Source organism: Toxorhynchites rutilus, chromosome 1 (genome assembly GCF_029784135.1).
Source record: "Toxorhynchites rutilus septentrionalis strain SRP chromosome 1, ASM2978413v1, whole genome shotgun sequence".
In the NCBI taxonomy this organism is placed as follows: domain Eukaryota; kingdom Metazoa; phylum Arthropoda; class Insecta; order Diptera; family Culicidae; genus Toxorhynchites; species Toxorhynchites rutilus.
Window position 1 is genome coordinate 154,933,709 of NC_073744.1, and position 15,548 is coordinate 154,949,256.

At 39.4% G+C, this 15,548-nt stretch overlaps 1 protein-coding gene across 9 annotated transcripts in view; it reads left to right on the forward strand.

Annotated features, from left to right (window-relative positions):
* The first annotated feature begins 2,846 nt into the window (after positions 1 to 2,846).
* The window catches only part of LOC129763323 (protein sidekick), a 230,680-nt gene continuing 217,978 nt past the window's right edge, over positions 2,847 to 15,548 (forward strand). For 5 of the 9 annotated variants that reach the window (XM_055762264.1, XM_055762269.1, XM_055762268.1 and 2 more), the window contains exons 1-2: positions 2,847 to 3,557; positions 10,949 to 11,675. In XM_055762264.1, coding sequence (XP_055618239.1) covers positions 11,411 to 11,675 — 265 coding nt within the window. In that variant the 5' untranslated portion in view covers positions 2,847 to 3,557; positions 10,949 to 11,410. Of the gene's footprint in view, positions 3,558 to 3,857; positions 3,880 to 10,948; positions 11,676 to 15,548 lie in introns of those variants that run through there. The other 4 variants (XM_055762271.1, XM_055762272.1, XM_055762273.1 and 1 more) reach the window with 2 other exon arrangements.

Below are 15,548 nucleotides of genomic sequence, written 5' to 3' on the forward strand. Positions count from 1 at the left end.
CCTGGGGGAAATCAACATTGTGAATACATGAAAGGAGGGGAAACTTTTGTTTCTACCGAGATGTGTTCCCTAACAGACACATCAAAATCAAGGTGCCCAGGGGAAATCGGCATTGCAAATATATGTAAGTCGGGGGCATTTTTATATTGCAAGTAAGGTGAGTGACACGTTTAATTCTAGCAAATAAATTTAAATTAACTTTAATGTTGGTTGTTTCGTAGAATTTAATATCCATGACCGATCGTGTATTGTGAAAAATTTAGCACAAGTGTAAGTGTGAAATTGTATATGGTAGAAGTTGTGTTAAAAATGAATTGATCTATGAAACAATTTATTTCTATTTTCATAAATAAAAACCAGATAGTGTTCCCGCTCGAGAACGGGTCGTTTGGTTTAAGCTGTCTGTTTTGTTGTGTTTATTTTCATCCAAGTAAAGTTTATACGGCGAGAAAATTTGGAAAAGTAACAACCAAACCAAACGGCCACCAAAACATTATCAAAGAGTTTAACGATGAAATTCTTCAAACATATCCAAAATCAACAGACAGCCTAACGGAATCCTACGTCAACTATGCGGTCGTGTCTTGTACACAACCCTCCTGTGACTTTTTAATTTTTTTTCTTCATATTTCTCTAATTCAGACATTTAGGAATATACCATAGAAGAGACTTTTTGAAAATCTCATTATTTACCAAGTTATAGCCATTTTAGTGATGCGATATCTTATCTAGTACGGCTATAACAATTAACTTCAAACGCGTTTTTCTCGAAATATGTTTTTCAAACTGGTTTACACGATATCTCAAGTTCTACTTATCTGATCAATGTTTATATGTATACAATCTGTATGTATCTTTCTATCGCATGAACCTATAAAAAATCATAATTTCGTAACTTTACTATTTTAAAAAAATTAAGAAACTAAAAAAAAGTTTTTAACAGCATTTTTTCCTTCAAATTTCCGCCATTTTATCAAAAAAAACACATTTTTGACTTGTCCGAGGTTCGATAGTGGCATCTTTACTGATTCAGAATCTGTTCAAATTTTCGCCATTTTATCAAAAAACACGTTTTTGACTTGTCCGAGGTTCATACGATAGTGGCATCTTTACTGATTCAGAATCTGTTCGATTTGTTTGTTTCAGAGAACCAGAAGTGCTGGAATCTTGTACGCCATGGCACAACTTTTTTTTAACCCCCTTACTCGATCAGCTTCTAATTATGGATATATACTTTTCCGTTAAATTTTTTGTTTCATTGATATAACAAATAGTGATATAATGGATGGTAAAAATATTCTTTGTTTTACTTTTTCGGAGCTCGAACAAACGTCCGAAATTCGTGTCTCTATCCCCCTTAATCTGATCGAGTCTAGTCCTATCGCATTGTACAAATATTGCAACCTTGAAATCTGTAGTGAATCTACTAATTCATGTGCATGAAAGATTAATCTTTTCTTTTAATTAATCAGCAGTAGCAGCATGAACTTTCCAGACAACTCAAAAAAAGCGTATTACAAAAATTACCAGACATCAATGAAGAACAACATCATTGCAAGAAAAAGATCTCCAGAGATACGGCCCGTACACTCATGGAAGAATTTGTTTTTCGTTTCAATGTTCAGAAATCCTTGAGTTCTCGAAAACAAACCAAACAGTTTTGTCATCAAGAGCAAAAGCTGAATTCAACCCGCATTTAAGTCGTGATTTTTAATACTAAACAAAATCCAACATTCTTTGTGTTATTGGGTGTCTTTATCCTGGCGGATTTAATGGCCCTCTATTACCGATTGGAATAAATTGGATCCTAGTTCATGTGCGTTACCTTCAGAATATACATCTCAGGAAAGAGGTTCAGTCATATGAAAAAATATGGATGTTTGACCGAGCAGCACTCTCAGGCAGTTCAGTATTTTTATTGATGAATACTGAGTACTCAGGGCGGGCGTGAAGTTCAAAGAATCGTGTAAATTCAAAACAGATCTCATTTAATTTTGACTTCTAACTTGAATGTTCTACTTTAAAAAATACTTAACGTTTCCACGTGGACAATATCAAAACCCCGTCCCCCCTCACCGTGGACAAGCGTGGACATTTTCGTAACCCCTACCCCCCCTAAAGTTGTCCACGTGGTATGTGGACAGCCCCTAAGGCAATACGGAGGTATAATAAGGATATAATTCTGATACGTGCATTTTCGGCGAGAAAATGTAGCCGATATTGGGCTTCCGAATCATGGTTCTGCTTGACATATGTGTTTATTAGTACGGTCGAAAATGACTATAGATTGGTAGTATTTACCAAAAATTCGTTATATTTACTAATTATTTCTCTCAGTGTACACATACCGATAGCGTACCTGTGCTGAGCGTACCTTTACGCATGCTTGTGCTTTTCCCGTTCGTTATCCTTGCTGTTGCATGAAAAGATTCGAAAGGCAAAACACCGTTTCGTTGAGGGTTTGAATATGTTTCTTGAATTCAATTGAATTGATATGATTTGAAATATTAGATTCTATCCTTTCGCATGTACAGGTTAATTTATTGAAATAAACGTGAATGTGATTTATGTTATCTCGGAGGAACAACAATCATATACTGCACGAAAATAGAATCAAAAAGAGATACACATTGCTAAATGTTCCAAATTAAAAAGGGGTATTGGTTTTGCACAGCCTTCCCAAACATATGGAATTGTTGTTATGAGTTAAATAATTACGTTCGCAGGTCCAGGTTCCATTCACGTTTCAACCGTCCATTCGCGCGCGCCTCGCATCTGCCCGCTGCTCGTCACACACTCGAGCACCTATCCGTTCCGTTTTCCATTCCATTCCCAACTCATTCGGAAACAGACCCACCAACGGGCTTATCGCTTCTCACGTCAGTCGTGTTATGACCGTCGTCGCGTTCGTTTGCTAGTTGCGTTCGTCGTGTGCTAGGAGGGCCAGTGCTACGCTAACAGCGTTTACGAGAGCGAGGATCACTACCAGTGTCCTCGTCTGCCAGGCAGTGTGTAGCTTTTACCGTTATCGTCGTCTCTTTCGAGAGAGTCTGCACGTGGTGGTAGTGTTTCTTTCATTCACAAGAACCGATCAATTTCACCACCACGATCGCCTGCTGATCTCCGGTAGCAGAACGAGCCCGCGCGTATACGTATACGATCGCGTGTGCCGGTGTAAGTGAAAAACATGCAGAACATGACCTAGCAGCAACACACACACACACGCACACAGTTTCATGCTGCGTTTATCTTCTGCTGGAGAATGTGCTGTGCGCGATCGCGTTTCTGTGCGAACTGACTTTTCGCAGGATACCATCGGTGGGAAGAGTGTTCGTGGAAATTCCTTCACAAAGTAAAGTGTAGAATATTGTGCAATAAATGACAGATTGTGAATTGTGAATAGCAGTTTCGGAAATCAATAGTGCAAAAGTAGTCATTGTGTCGAAAACTTTCGAGCAGTTACACGTTTCTCCAGAGGCAGCCAATACTCACAAAAAAAGGTGAACGGGAAGAAGCTGAGAGAGAAGAAAAAATAAGCAAGCAGCAGAATCCTACAGGTGTGTGTTTGGTTTCGATCCCAACCGCTTAACGTTCTCTTCACCTTTCGCCGTATTTTTTTTCTTATTTTATTACGTCTACCGTGGGAAACAAGAGGCCGAAAAAAAAGTGTGTGCAATACAACCACGACAGTATGGCTATGATTTGAGAGCTAAAATATTCAAACAACTGTGTTTTGTCGGTGTGGTTGTTTTTTCTTAGTTGTTTTAAGTGCAGGAAATTTGACGACGCGACTTTGTGTTTACTGTTTTGTTTCGCCGGAGTGCGGTTTTACATTACAACAAGCGGTCGCGCAGAAACTGGTGATGTGAATTGGTTTAGGTAGATGCAATGTTCTTTGCGGAAGAAAACAAATGCAGCTAAGCGATTTTAATGGTTTATAATATGCTGTCTATGCACGTTGGAATTGAGTGTCTCAGATGGCGAAGCCGTGACTAACAAAAAATTGCTTCACATTTCAATTGGTCATAAACTTATCGGAGTGCTGATAACAGGGAAATGTTAACACTATTGCTGATGTCTCAATTCAACTCAATACGATGAGATCAAAAAGGCAACGAGTCGAATTTTAGTGTGTGAATCGCTTGTGCAGAGTAAATTTACACCAAACAATAGGGATGGGTTATATCTATGATTTAACTGCAAGGTGTACGTAAAGCTACCGTTGGCTTCGTAATCGTTTGTATTGATTAAAATATTGATTGAATGAAACAGTTTCCGAACTTAATTGAATTCAACATATTTACTTTGTAATTGATAAGGTTTGAACAAATAAATATTCGCTCGATTAATCGAATACTGAAACACAATTATTCGAATGAATGTGATATGATAGGTGATATAATGAAGTGATTATCATACCACTCCGTTTAGCCGCCAAAGAGTTATTGATGTTCAAAACTTTGCCCTCCAAGTGTAACGTTCTCGTTTTTGAACCTTTGAACTTACATCCCGGTACAGAAATGAAAGACGTAGCCCTACTTCAATATCAAGATCTATCTTCCAATGCCTTCCTGCATAACCAAATAACCAAAAATAGTCAAAACGCTGTGCAATACTCGCTTTTGTAGTTCTTGTTAGGAAAACACATTACTGAGTACAAAAATGTAGGCGGGTATAAAATTACCCCTGGCTTGAATAACTTCAACTATCAACTAATTATACTATAGATCAGGGGTTCTCAAAGTGGTCGGTTTCTCAGGGGGTCGATAGGGGTATAGGTTGTGTTACGTAGAAAGTAACAGTTCGGCTGAAATGTTCATAAGGTTGACGTCTAGATGGCGCCTCTCGCAAAAATCTACTTGACTATTACAAAGCACCATCTTTCAATGGATACGTGTCAAAATTTGACAGCAATCGGTCGATTGGTTCGTGAGTTACAGCATTGTGAGTGAAGCAACTTTTGTTATTGTAAAAAAAAAATTACAAATCAATAAAAACGATGGCAAAATTGCATGAATTGGGCTATGAATTGCTTCCGCATCCACCGTATTCTCCAGATCTGCCACCCAGCGACTATTCTCTGTTCGCAGACCTGAAGAGAATGCTCGCTGGCAAGAAATTTAAGACCGATGATGAAAAGATGACGAATGACGATGACGAAAGAGTACTATAAAAATGGTATCGAAAAGTTGCAAGATCGCTATAATCGAAGGCAATTATGCTGAATAATAAAATTTGCAAGAAAAAAATAGTTTTACTGTGATACCTTATAAACTTTTCAGCCGAACTGTTATGGTTGTTATACTTTGCAAAAACTCAACAAATAGATGAGCGCGCATAAGTTAGTATTAGATGAAAAATTTGGAACTTGAATACCCTCATTTACTAATTTAATTCAAGATATTACATTAGTAGAAATAGAAAGAAAGTCACCAGGATCTCATAACACTGATTTTGTCAAATTTGTTTTATCATTAACGTGCGATGTTTATTGTTTTTTCAAAAATTAATTGCCTACTCCAGTGTTTGATAGTAATTTGTATTAACATATTTACAATTAAATTAATATTTATATGATTTTAAATCTATTTATTGTGTTGAATTTTGATAGGAAAATGATGTCTTCCAGACTTCCAGATTTGTATGGAATCTTCCAGATTTTTGTAAAGCATCCAGATATTCAGACCGTCCTTTGTCTAGTCCAGAATTTCCGCACTTTGCCCAGATTTTTCCATATTTAGAAAAAAATCTGTAATCTCATTTGACTTTATTGAGTTGCTTTGGTAAGCTAGTGTGTGCTAGTTTTATTGAAACAGTTATTCAAAATGTCATCACTGATTTTACCGAAGGGATTGAAAGGTCAGACTAAAGGGTGTGTCACATCAAATTGCATCACGGAAAAAACGCTGTAGAAATTCGCCCAGTAGACCGATCCTTTTGAAAATTTTAGACAGTAAAATAAAAACTATTAAACAACTTTTGGCATTTTCTTTTTATTCATACTTCCAGCCCAAGCCCGTATGCTCGCACCTTCCTCTTTACCCCGTCCATAAGGTTCTGTACAACGTCAGGTTGTAGTTTTTTTTGAACAGAAATCCATTTTCTCTTGAAGTCCGCCTCCGATTTGACAACTTTTGGGTTCTTCCGGAGTGCCTGCTTCATAATCGCCCAATATTTCTCTATTGGGCGAAGCTCCGGCGCGTTGGGCGGGTTCATTTCCTTTGGCACGAAGGTGACCCCGTTGGCTTCGTACCACTCCAACACGTCCTTTGAATAGTGGCACGAAGCGAGATCCGGCCAGAAGATGGTCGGGCCCTCGTGCTGCTTCAATAGTGGTAGTAAGCGCTTCTGTAGGCACTCCTTAAGGTAAACCTGCCCGTTTACCCTGCCGGTCATCACGAAGGGGGCGCTCCGCTTTCCGCAAGAGCAGATCGCTTGCCACACCATGTACTTTTTGGCAAACTTGGATAGTTTCTGCTTGCGAATCTCCTCCGGAACGCTGAATTTGTCCTCTGCGGAGAAGAACAACAGGCCCGACAGCTGACGAAAGTCCGCTTTGACGTAGGTTTCGTCGTCCATTACCAGGCAATGCGGCTTCGTCAGCATTTCGGTGTACAGCTTCCGGGCTCGCGTCTTCCCCACCATGTTTTGCCTTTCGTCGCGGTTAGGAGCCTTCTGAACCTTGTATGTACGAAGGCCCTCCCACTGCTTGGTCCGCTGGACGAATTAACTTGACAAATTCAGCTTATTGGCGAAATCCCGGACCGAACTTCTCGGATCACGTCTAAACTGCTGAACTACGCGCTTGTGATCTTTTTCACTGACGGAGCATCCATTTTTGCCGTTCTTCACCTTCCGGTCGATGATTAGGTTCTCGAAGTATCGTTTTAGTACTCTGCTGACCGTGGATTGGACGATTCCCAGCATCTTACCGATGTCCCGATGTGACAACTCCGGATTCTCGAAATGAGTGCACAGGATTAATTCACGACACTCTTTTTCGTTCGACGACATTTTTCCAAATTTACGAAAAATTGACAGTGAAGCATGGCCAACGTGATCTATACGCTCTTATCTGATTTTAAAGCGAAAGCTGAAGATATAATTCCTAAAAATTAAATTTCTACAGCGTTTTTTCCGTGATGCAATTTGATGTGACACACCCTTTATTCCAATGATTTTCATTATTAGTTCTTATTGTACCACCTGTCTCTCTTACGTTTGAGACGCAAAAGATCGAAATTGTACCAGCTGATCGAGTTTTTCACACATACAAACTTTTGCGTAACTAATCGATTGGTACACGTTTTCAAGACATCAGTTAGAACAACTGCTGATTCATGTAAATTACTCGTCCCGAATGGAAAATCCATGCTTCTCAACACAAGATTCGAGACGGCATGTTTCGAATATTTCCTCCAACACTTTAATTTCACAAAATCATCGTTATTAACGAAATTATCTACTACATTCATAACTAAGGTCTCAGAATCGGTTATTTTCAAATTTGAATCAGTGACAGAGCAAACTGTATCAAGATTGGAATAAATATGATCAATTAAAGTTTTACTGTGCCTGGAAATACGCGTAAAATCATTTACTGTTTGTTTAAAAATGAAGAAGTCTGCTAAACACTTCAAATGGTTTGAATTATTGTTGTCTCGCCAATTGATATTGAAATCTCCAGCCAATATATTAGGCTGTCAAAAAAGTCCTGCAGTATTTCCGCGAGGTGTCGTTGTAAGCGCGTAGTTTTAGTTGTATTCATTGTATCGAGTCATACTATAGCTTGTTGAAAAGGTATTTTTGCGCGCTATAATATAGTCCTTGACAGTGTTTTGTTTGGTTAAGTCGTTCGTGAGTTATAGTGTCGCAAATATGGAGCAAAATAAAGAGAAAATCCGACATATTTTACAGTACTACTATGACAAAGGCAAAAATGCATCTCAAGCTGCCAATAAAATTTGTGCAGTTTATGGACCCGATACAGTTTCCATTTCCACCGCACAACGATGGTTTCAACGTTTTCGTTCTGGTGTAGAGGTCGTCGAAGATGCGCCACGCTCCGGAAAGCCTGTCGTCGAAAATTGCGACAAAATCGCTGAATTAGCCGAGAAAGACCGGCATAGTAGCAGCCGTAGCATCGGCCAAGAGCTGGGGATAAGTCATCAAACCGTTATTAACCATTTGAAGAAGCTTGGATTCACAAAGAAGCTCGATGTATGGGTGCCACACACGTTGACGCAAAAAACATCTTTGACCGTATCGACGCATGTGAATCGCTGCTGAATCGCAACAAAATCGACCCGTTTCTGAAGCGGATGGTGACTGGCGATGAAAAGTGGGTCACTTACGACAACGTGAAGCGCAAACGGTCGTGGTCGAAGCCCGCTGTAGCGGCTCAGACGGTGGCCAAGCCCTCATTAACGGCCAGGAAGGTTCTGCTGTGTGTTTGGTGGGATTGTCAAGGAATAATCTATTATGAGCTGCTTCCCTATGGCCAAACGCTCAATTCGGACCTGTACTGCCAACAACTGGACCGCTTGAAAGTAGCACTCATCAAGAAGAGGCCATCTTTGATAAACAGAGGCCGCATTGTCTTCCATCAGGACAACGCCAGGCCACACACTTCTTAGGTGACGCGCCAGAAGCTCCGGAAGCTCGGATGGGAGGTTCTTTTGCATCCGCCGTATAGTCCGGACCTTGCACCAAGTGACTACCACCTGTTTTTGTCCATGGCGAACGAGCTAGGTAGTCAGAAGTTAGCCACAAAAGAGGCCTGTGAAAATTGACTATCCGAGTTTTTTTGCCAATAAGGAAGCGAGCTTCTATAACAGGGGTATTATGAAGTTGGCATCTCATTGGGAACAAGTCAGCGAACAAAACAGCGCATATTTCACTTAAAACAGATGATTGTAACTAATTTTATGAACAAATGAAAATTCAAAAAAAAATACCGCAGGACTTTTTTGACAGCCTAATATTTAATATGCTGGAATCAAGTAACATTTCTAGCCAATTTTCTAAAATTTCAACAAAACGTTGGTCACTGGGACTTGGAGAATGATACAAAACACCATAGTTATCCATCTTCATGTCACGTTCAACTGTAATGCCCAAAAACCAATTTCCATCTATAACTTCATTGAGGCGAATATTGAATTGAGCTGATTCTCTGACATAAATAGCAACACCGCCAGTATGTCTAGAATGTGTTAGACAAGCTGCAACACTATATCCCGGAATACTATACTGATCAAACGATTCCATTTCAACGATGTGTGTTTCCGACAAGAGGACCAAAAGTGGACGCTTTTCTTCAACAATCTGACGTAAAGCTACGGAGTTTGTTGACAGTCCCGCAATATTCAAATACAAATTTTAATATTGGTTCACAATTCTTCTGGAACCTGGTTGCTATTTATTGAAATGCAAGCTGTTTTTTTTCTTCAAATCAAAAAGTTTTTGATATACTGAACATTCTGAGCTAAATGCGGCATGGTTGACGTCCACAACTAGAGCACGTTTCACAATTTAGTTTGCAATCCGTGCTGTTGTGTCTAAATTCTCCGCATTTGAAGCATCGCAACACATTTATCGCGGGGATTACGTAGCACCGATCAAACCCGACATTTCCTTTTTCGCATTTAATAAAGTATTGTATGTGTCAACTAGGATTGGGCGATCTTTATAAAAAGATCGATCTTATTGAATCGATTTTCCAAACAGCGTAGGGATCGATCCACTGATTAAATCAGTACCAAAGAATCGATCTTTGCTGAATCGATTTTTGAAAAATTAGAAGCTTGTTTCGATTTATATGCTTATCCTATATGAATACTGTCGTTTCTTTAAACAGGGAATACAAATTTCATATTTCGATTCAAATATCAAAAGCATTTCCTCTTGTTCCACAGCATGAAGGCCACAGCTACAGGGAATTCATCTTGCGCCGTCAGGTAGTTGTTTTATTTGATGAATTAATCGAAAAAGTATCATTAGAAATTGAACAACAGCCCAGAACTTAGCTAACAATGATCCCATAAAAGCCAATCGTGCCATACGATTCTCGATTTTGGCGCCAGATCTAAAAAACAACCTTTCGCCAGTAATTAATGTCAACATCAGGTTCATTGATCCTACGCGCAGCCTGTTACAGTTCATCCCCTATGTAGCTTCCATTAGTTCTGTCACTGTCAGCATTTGTACTGAAGTAAATCGTAGAAGAAGCGATCCAAATGCTGACATTATGTTTAAAAGAAATGTTAGCTGGCCTTTGGTGAGATAAAAAATCGATGAACACTGAAAAACAAATCTACAAAAAGATCGAAAAGATCGAAAGCAGAAAATCGATTTTCTCGATTTTCTCGAGTACAAAAGATCGATCCAAAAAATCGGAAATCGGAATGGAAAAGATCGATTGTTTGAGAATCGATCCGGGATCGCCCAATCCTAGTGTCAACATCTATCTGCTTCAAACAATGGACAGATCCAATGATCAAAAACTACTGCCAATTCATGCATCGTTTTTCGGCTTCCACTGAATGAAATTAAAAAGTTAAAAAAGTTTCATACCACACAAAAGTCAGCGTAGAAATTGATTCCAGTTTATTTTGGAACAGATGGCGATATAGCGAAATTGCTACTATTTGTGGGAGCTTCCGGTGCTGAGTGTTCTTGTAACCTATCAATACGGAAGGAACAAGAAGTGAAAGAGACACCGGAACGATCCGCCACTCCCTTGAATTAGTCGTCCCAACCGTTTGTATGTCCCACACCGACCGACAACTCATTATCGCGCGAAATTGTTTTTGTTTTGCTCCATTTGTGCGACTTTTGCGGTCTCATCGGTGGGGGTGCTCCCCACGGAAATTGATTAAATGCATAGCAAGACAGCTTCTAAAAATAATACTAAAGGTTATTTCCATTTTCGTTTTTTTCTTTTCAGGCGCTTTGTTATTTTTTGATCAACGCCCATAAAACAACACAGGTGATCTCTGTCTACTCAGTGGTGGTGTGTGATGTGCGCATATCATTTCAGTTGAAAATTTGATAAGAATCGAAAAAAGTGAATGTGAATACGACGACGAATACACAACACAACACAAGCATTGTGCGCGGTCTTATCGTTATCGCGCAACCTGGTCCCCAAGTAAATATTAAACGTGTTGAATAATCTCAGTGTGTTTGTAGTGTGGAGGATTGCTCAACCAATCCGCTAGCCCGTGGTTCCTCTGATAAGGCTAATAAGTGCGAGCGCGCGAGTGTTTGTTTATCAGTGCTCCGGAAACTCGTCCCGCCGAAAATCTAAAAAATAATCTATTTGTTAGAGGGTTCAATTAAGCAGAGAAAAATGATAGTGTTCCGTCGTCAAACGACGGTCGGCAAGGCGCAATAGAGTCACACAAAAATGGAAGCTCATGAGCGACTGCTTCCACGAGTGGACCAGCAAAGGAGCAGATCACCGACCGCCATCACCATCATGACTCACGGACAAACAGACGGTACGCGTGACCCCGTTTTTTACAGATCCTCCATTGGATCATCGTCGCCGCGAAGTCATCGGTACCACAGATTGGAGCGCAGCATTAGGTCAGGCCGGGTGTTATCAGTTTGGACGTTAGCAGCGATAGCGCTGCTTTGCGGCGGAACGCAGCTTTCGGCGGTTAATGCAGGTTAGTCGGGAATCTTTGCTGTATTATGTTCTAGTTGTCAATAGTTTTAAAAACACTTGTTGGGAAAGTTTTACGCGTGACACAAAAACGAAATGACAAGCAAAGGCGCTCAGCTACCGAACCTCTGTGCTCAGTAGACACTGAACGTTTACAGTCACTTTACGGGAAAGTGGTTTACCTTGGGCCACATTGATCGATCCCATGTCTGTACAGCAGCTGGGCTTGATTGCGGATTGATAGTAGATTTGTTTCGTCGTCCTTGTCACGGTTCCCGGGCATGACGTATGCGCGTCATGTTTTTAAACACATTCAACGTTCAGCACATTGTCAAGTTTGAGCCTGTGACGCGATTTCCCACAACAAATTACCGAGATGTAGCCGCGAACACTTCGGTCCAATAACACAACCGATAAATCATATCCGAAACACATCTGGTTCATCTTTGGATGTCCGGATGCGAGTGGGACACACACACATGTTAACATCACACAACCGATCCGTCGCACAGATTGTGTCATAACCAGAGATGCCAACCTTCCTGATTTTTCAGGATTTCCCAGATTTTTTAGCACGCTCCCTGATATCCTGACGAACGCTCAATTTATCCTGATGTTTCTGAAATGATCCTGATTTTTCCTGATTTTTGTACTCTTTACATTATTCGTAATAAATATACTGGTTACAATATCAACGTTTTCTGTCATGATAGTTCTCCGTTTCGCACTTGTATATACGAGGGTTGTTCAATAAATTGAATGGCCTCAGTACCTCAGAAATAGTTATAAAGTTAGGGCCAAAAACAAGATGATTTTCGTAATCTACGTTTTATTTTCTATTTTTCTACATAATCGCCGTAACGTTCGGGGCATTTTTCATAGCGTGGCACGAGTTCTTCTATTTCGAGCGTGAAGTGCGTAGCGTCCAACTTTTCGAAGTACGATGTAATTGCGTCACGAATTTCTTCAGTTTTATCGAATCGTTGACCGCCGAACGCCTGTTTCATCGCCGTACTTGTGAAGTTTACATACTGCTCGCGTAACTCAAGAGCCATTGAAAAAATTCAAATGGACTGTGTTCGAGCATCCTCCTTACATGTTCTGGGAAGATAGATTATTTAAGTTGTGTGAAAGGTGGCGAAAGATTGTGAAACAGAACCATGGATATGAAATGAATTTATAATGCTTTGATTGAAAATTATGTTTTTGTTTTCCCAAAAAATCGACATCAACTTTTCGGACAACCCATTATGAGCTATCCTGATTTATCCTGATTTTTATTTTCATTCTTCCTGATTTTTTAAAATTATAGTTGGCAACGCTGGTCATAACTGTACCATGCCCCGAAAGGGGCGGTGAACAGGTACTCTGCGAGATGGTGAGCTTCGTCAATGGGTTCCGTCTACAGATTCTCACAAATCGTCGAGAAGGAGAAAAAAAAAAGCAACAAGACAAACCTTTTTCGGGTGAAAGTACACAGACAGAGTGCGGAGATTACAGCAATGGCGACGACAACTGCTTTTTGTGTTTTGTTTTTTCCCGGTGCATCATATTCCGAGAAATCACTGGTTGAACAACAATAGAATGGGAGCTGGAATATATGGGTTTCGGATTTCTGCTGCAGCGCTAATGTGCCACATAATGCAAGGATTAGTAATAAAATTTACGTTCAAACATTAGTCTGTGGAAGGTAATGCGATTTGAAGAGGAGTGTGTTTCGGTTTGTTGATTCACCGCTGGAAGCAATTCCACGAATTAACAACACTTATGGACGTGGAAATAATAATGAAGCTTTTGATGCTTTTTAGTGTCGAAAATATTTTATCAGAATTTAAACGAGGTGAGGTAATCGCTCTCAACGAGGGTTTGAGTGCATTGATAGTGAATATTCTGCTTTTCAGGGGCATTAAAAAAAATAAATTATCCAGGATTCGATTATCCGGAATTTTAGACTCGATTATCCGGATTATCCGATTATTTTTGTTTTTTATTATTTTTAGATCGGAAATTTTGAATAATTTGTATAAAAATTCCATATTGAATAATCAATATGGGTACCAAAAGAAAGCGCTTGTCTAGTAGAACACAATGATTTATGGAAAATGCAAATTCAAGATGGCGGCCGCTACAAAATGGCGGATTACATATTTCCTCAGGACCTCATCTATCTGGATATCAAATGAAGGGGATTGATTAGTAGAACACAGTTATTTACGAAACATGCGAATCCGAAATGGCCGCCACCACAAAATGGCGCCATTTTTTTCAAAGCCCCATCAATATGGTTATCAAATGAAAGTGCTCGACTGGTAGAAGTCGCGGTAATCGCACAGTAGATCATAAAAATCCAAATCCAAGATGGCCGCAGTACCCAAATAAACAATTACTTTGTAAGGGTGCTCATACACTGTTTGACCGAAACCAAATATTTGACTCTTTTTGACAGATAAAATTTGGTCAACGTGTACTGATAAAATATATTCTACACAAAACACGACAAGCAAATATTCAATTATTGGATGCCTAAAATATTTTTTCAGTCTGTTCTTCGAACCTGTTACCATGGTTAGGTTACCTTGAATATTTCAGTTGATTTTTTCCATGTTCGGTGTTTGATATTGTTTACTTCTGTTGAAAATTGAAGAGTGGCAAACAAAATAGTGTTTGTACAAATATCAAATCAAACCTTATCTGTCAAAAAATATCAAATATTTGACCTCCGGGCAAACAGTGTACGGTCACCTTAATAGTTTCATTCAGCTTGCCCTGTTTGTGTGTATGTTTGAGTGTTTGTAGGGTTGTCCCACAATTATTGAAATTTAACCCCGTTCCTGATCACTAATTGATCTGGAATTGGAATTGATCTGGAAGACACTTTTAATTCTACTTTCATTACAAAACCGGGTATTCCATGATCCTGAAAAATTCTATTTGACCGCTAAAAATGGCTAAATGGAGCATATACTACATTATGAACAACATAAATTCGAAAAGGTTGCCGCCCCAAAATGGTCGACTATGTATTTTTTGCATTCCCCTCAATATTGGTATTAATTGAAATGATTTGACTAATATAATCTTGTCATCTTAAAAATATTCCAAGAAAGCTGGGTAAGAAATAAAAATTTAAACAAATTTGAATGGTTTTATTGTAGAGAAGTACACTAATGATACAGATAATATACTAAAACTAAAAAAAAATAAGTATAATTTTTTTTTAAGTTAAACGGGGCCTGATCACGAACATCACTGCCACGTACGCTTTCACGTCACTTACACTTCACTTAATCTTTTTGTGTCTATCATCATTGTCACGGACAGTTGCGTGTAAAAATGAACTCCGTGAAGAGAAAGTGTTCATTCCCGTTTATAAGAGACATGTCAGTTGCATGATTCCGGGCGTTTGAACGTTGTGTCGGTTGCATAATTTCAGACGTTTGAACGTTATGTAGGGGGCTGTCCACATACCACGTGAACAACTTCAGGAGGGTGGTAGGGGGTAAGACAATGTCCACGCTTGTCCACGGAGCTTTTTTTGAGTCGAATTTTATGCCTTGAACTGACTCTACTCATTCAAAAGATAAGAAAATTTGGCTTAAAATGTAGTTGTATATATTATATTGAATGGTGTTAAACGTTCCCTATGGAACTTTTACCGTCTCAATGTATGCATTAACTAGCGCCATTTATTAATACTAGATTTCTAGCGCTAGATTTCTTAAGCAAAATAACACGCCTAGAATGTATTCCGAGGTGCAAGCTCTAAAAAAACGCTTGACCACAGTGCAAGTCGAAGGAAATTTCTTTGACGAAAAATTCCCCGGCCAGAACGGGAATCGAACCCGAACACCCGGCATGACAATGTGAGACGCTAACC